Source organism: Cyprinodon variegatus, unplaced genomic scaffold (assembly GCF_000732505.1).
Source record: "Cyprinodon variegatus isolate N-32 unplaced genomic scaffold, C_variegatus-1.0 Scaffold1029, whole genome shotgun sequence".
NCBI lineage: Eukaryota > Metazoa > Chordata > Actinopteri > Cyprinodontiformes > Cyprinodontidae > Cyprinodon > Cyprinodon variegatus.
The window spans coordinates 7,788-11,876 of record NW_015151482.1 but is presented as its reverse complement, the minus strand read 5'-3'; the positions used below and the strand labels follow the sequence as shown (position 1 = coordinate 11,876).

At 51.2% G+C, this 4,089-nt stretch overlaps 1 protein-coding gene across 4 annotated transcripts in view; it reads right to left on the bottom strand.

Moving 5' to 3' along the window:
* Positions 1-137: 137 nt before the first annotated feature.
* Positions 138-4,089, bottom strand: part of LOC107100921 (5'-AMP-activated protein kinase subunit gamma-2-like) — an 11,484-nt gene continuing 7,532 nt past the window's right edge. For 2 of the 4 annotated variants that reach the window (XM_015399602.1, XM_015399601.1), the window contains exons 2-12: positions 4,000-4,057; positions 3,314-3,423; positions 2,785-2,866; positions 2,652-2,710; positions 2,277-2,322; positions 2,149-2,203; positions 1,912-2,038; positions 889-1,054; positions 778-815; positions 556-702; positions 138-380 (exon numbers count right to left, since the gene is read on the bottom strand). In XM_015399602.1, the coding sequence (XP_015255088.1) occupies positions 153-380; positions 556-702; positions 778-815; positions 889-1,054; positions 1,912-2,038; positions 2,149-2,203; positions 2,277-2,322; positions 2,652-2,710; positions 2,785-2,866; positions 3,314-3,423; positions 4,000-4,039 (1,098 nt within the window). In that variant the 5' untranslated portion in view covers positions 4,040-4,057 and the 3' untranslated portion in view covers positions 138-152. The remainder of the gene's footprint in view (positions 381-555; positions 703-777; positions 816-888; positions 1,055-1,911; positions 2,039-2,148; positions 2,204-2,276; positions 2,323-2,651; positions 2,711-2,784; positions 2,867-3,313; positions 3,424-3,999; positions 4,058-4,089) is intronic. The other 2 variants (XM_015399600.1, XM_015399603.1) reach the window with 1 other exon arrangement.

The window sequence follows — 4,089 nt, the reverse complement described above, 5'->3', positions numbered from 1 at the left end:
CCACTTCCACTTCCCTAACAGAGGCATCAGGCGCTTTGGGCCAGGGTGCGCTGGCTAATCCCTGGCTGCGGATTCTCCTGTCTGCATCACCACCCCTATTGTTTAGTTGGCCTACTCTTAACATCTCCTCACGCTTCTGTTCACATCTGTGTTCACCAATAACTAAAAACTTTGGGACCAAGAATATCTCGTAACCCGGTGTTGATCTTGATCGCAGTTATGTTACACCTCCCATGATGCCCGATTAAAACATATTCATGACTGGAAACAGGAGTAAAGTTTGTACCAGCAGGCATCAGGATCAGCGCTTGCAGGATGTCCGATAGAGACACAATGCCGACAATACGAGACTCGTCATCGACAACGACCAGCCTGTGGACCTGCAGACACAAACACCGAGCGTAAACTGGATTTGGATCAGCAAAACCCCTTCACCATAAAAGCCGGGAATAAACTCCCCGCCCCTCCTGAGTTGTTCTACAATAATTCCCCAGTAAGATTAAAACTCATCTCCATCCTGGATCATGGTGTAACATCACATGCGGGAGAAGGTACCTCTGCCTTCACAATCCGGTCCACGATGGTCTCCAGGGTTTCCAGTTTGTTGCACTTCATGACGCCTTCAAAGTACTGTGACCTGTGTCTGAGAGCCTGGGTGACCGTCATGTCCAGATTGTTGTAGGTCTTTTCGGCTGCCAAGTTCTGCTCAAGTACAGGAGTCATCCCATCAGTGTTGGACTAAGTTCTACAGAACTAGGAAAGGATGGTTGTACTCACAATGACGTCAAACTTGGAGTAGATATCCACCACCTTCCCTGCAGATAGATACAGGAGGGAATCAGAACAGCTCTGGACATCAACACCTGACTTGCTGATGGAGCTACTCACCATTATCATCTACGACAGGCAGCGCCGAGACTCGGCGATGAGTGAATACGGACAGGGCCGTGATGAGCGGGGTGTCAGGGTGGATGTAGGCGATGTTTGAGTACGTTCCAACTGCAAGTTCCTCCAAAGTCTGCTTCATGAAGGCTGGCATTGGCATCTCACACACCTGAGACAGAGCCATTAGCTTCCTTTACGCTACCCTTTAGAAACCGTGCTGAGATTGGTCCGAGCACGGTAACCCAGATAAATGTTGAGTGTAAATGGTACGCACAACTGAACCGGAATGCGCCAGACACAACCGTGCTTAACTGGTACGAGTTCATCAGTAGGGCTAGGCATGGTTCGGTTCTGGCTCGGTTCTCAGATAACAAAGAGCGCATCAGCAGACCGCGTCATCTCCTTACAGTCAGACTCCGTAATCAGGAAATTTCAGACATTCCTAAAAATCTTAGCTTTCCTAACGCAGATTATCGTTTGTAATATCCGCTTCCCAAAAGCTGACTCTGTCAAGTAAATTCACCAAAGGCTGCCTTCTTCGCTTGACTCTCCGCTAACTTCTGAATGTTACGGGCGCTGCCAAGTTGGTTTTCTTGTTTCCCTCTAGAGAGCAGTAGTACCGTAGATCGCCACTAGGAGGCGAGGGACCATGCTAGGGTGGTGTGTAAATGGTCGTAATGAACTGAGCTCAGCACGGTTAACTGATCCAAGCTTGGTCTGAACTCGGCACGGATCAGTTTCAGAGGGTAGTGGAAATGGGTCTGTGGTAAAACACCAGCAGTAAGACCACCATTAAACCTCAACCCCAGATGTAGCCGAGAACACCGAACCATTTGAGTCCTGCAGGGAGTTCATCTATGGTCTCAGTCTAATCTAGAAACATTCAGATATTAGATATGCCAGGGGTGAGTCCCCGGTCAGAGAGGAGAATGAACCCAGACAATGTATGAACCGAGTTCCATCCCTTGGTCTGGGACTAAGGAGATGGATGGACTTGGTGAACAGTGACACCCCCCCCAGACTCACAAAGAGCTGCAGGAACTTCAGGATCCGCTTGTGCGTCAGGATGTAGAGAGCGTTGCCGCTGACCGGGTCAATGACCGGAAGTCGATGGATCTTGCTCTTTATTAGAGAATGAACCGCTTCGAACACACTGTAGGGGGGGGGAGAAGTGTTTGATGGCGCTAGTCCAGAGCCGCTGTCTGACTCACCAACTAATCAGCTATTTTTCACACAGTGGCCTCAAAGAGCAGAAGCAGGTACCTGGCATCAGGTGAGATGTGGACTAGAGGTTTAAAGGTCTCCTGCAGGTACAGCTCTGCCAAAAAGAACAGGAATGTTATTCTGCAAATGCCAAAGAATTCTTTCTTAAAATCAGCTCATAGTCATACCTCTCCACGTCTCAATCTTATGCTCCTCCAGCTCATAGATCTGCACCTGGACAGAAACACACACACACATGTCAACTGACCCTATCGGAGGGCAGGGGACCCTATCAGAAGGCAAGTGACTCTATCGGAGGTCATGGGACCCTATCGGAGGGCAGGTGACCCTATCGGAGGGGAAATTACCCCATCGGAGGGCAGGTGACCCTATCGGAGGGCAACAAGGTCAGCAGAAGTTCCGACTGTTGCAGATTTCTCAGACATCCAGAGAGGGGTTTACATCCAGGGTAGCAGCTGTTGCCATGACAGCAGCTGCTGGTTAAAATGATGTGAAGGTTTTTACCATGGAGCACTAATAGTAGTGATGCGTGTGGGCGTTACCATGGGTGACTTGTAGTATCTGGTGAGGATGTTGATGAAGTCAGTGATGGTCAGCATCCCTGGAACACAAGCAAGCAGTTAAAATGGAGGCTGTGGCGAGCGCGTGGGTGGAGCCACGGGACCACATTCTTACCCACAAAGCTTTGCTTCTTGCTCTCCCACAGAGGCGCCGCCCTCACTCCGTTAGCAACCAGAGCGAAGAAGGCCTTCTTCACCTGAAAACACACGGCAACAACTGGTTCCACTGGGAAGACTGGAGTCTAAGGATCTGGATCAAAGCGGGTCACAGCAGAACCAGAACTCAGAACCTCAGTGCACAGTTAAAGTCTGCCTTTATCGGGCCGGGGGAACCGTGCCTGAAATGCAGCTCTGAGGCTGCACAGCCAGCTGGACCGGAACCTCAGCTGGACCAGAACCTCAGCTGGACCGGAACCTCAGCTGGACCGGAACCTCGGTTGGACCGCAACCTTGGCTGGGACCGAAACCTCAGCTGGACCGGAACCTCGGCTGGACCGGAACCTCGGCTGGACCGGAACCTCAGCTGGCCCATTAAGGACCAGAACCATGACTGGGCTCAGGGAGTTGGACCCGAGCAGCGGGCTCAGTCTGAGCCTCATCACAGAAACGGAACTGTCAACAGGACCCAACAGAACCGAACTCACCTGCAGGGTGGTGTCGAACACCACCAGTTTGGAGCTGGTGGGGATGAGGTCGTAGCATTTGTGGCACTTCATGAAGCGCATGTAGATGTCCCTCTCCGACTCTTTGGACGCTGGAACCAGAACCAACAGAACATTCAGGAGTTAGACCCGATACCGGTCCAAAGGGAACCAGCAGTTCTGACTCATCAGGATCTCCAGATTTCTGCAGAAAGTTCTCTGAGGCCCAAAATTTCAGATTCACTTCCTGGATCGAATTCTTTCTGGTTCTTAGCAGAATTAGTTCTGAACCCACAAAGAGTTGGACCAGAACCCGTGTTTGGATCTTTGGAGCCCGTAGCCCTCAGTCTGCGGTACTGGTGGTCATGTGACAGCCTGAATGCTGCTGTTTCAGTCCCCACAGAACAGCTGGTACAGCAGAGTGGCAGGGCGTCCAGAACCTGACCGGGCTTAGCGGTTTTGCAGTCTGGACCCTCGTGGTACCGACGCCTCTGAGCCGCCTGGCAGAAACAGCGGCCTTCAGATTTTCATAAGAACCTTACAGAGAAAAATATGCCACGGTTGTTGTTCAACGCTTCATCAGCTGAGCTGTCTGTTGCCATGACAACATCACAGCTGGTCTGCTGACCCCACGGCTTGAGCCTTACAGACAGAACTGAGGGATTTGATCAGCAGAGGCCCATTCTTACCGCCATCAGCAGGATCAGGTTGATCCGATGGATCCAACATGTCGTCTGGAGCCTCGACCTGGACCAGAGAAACAGACAAATTAAACCTCT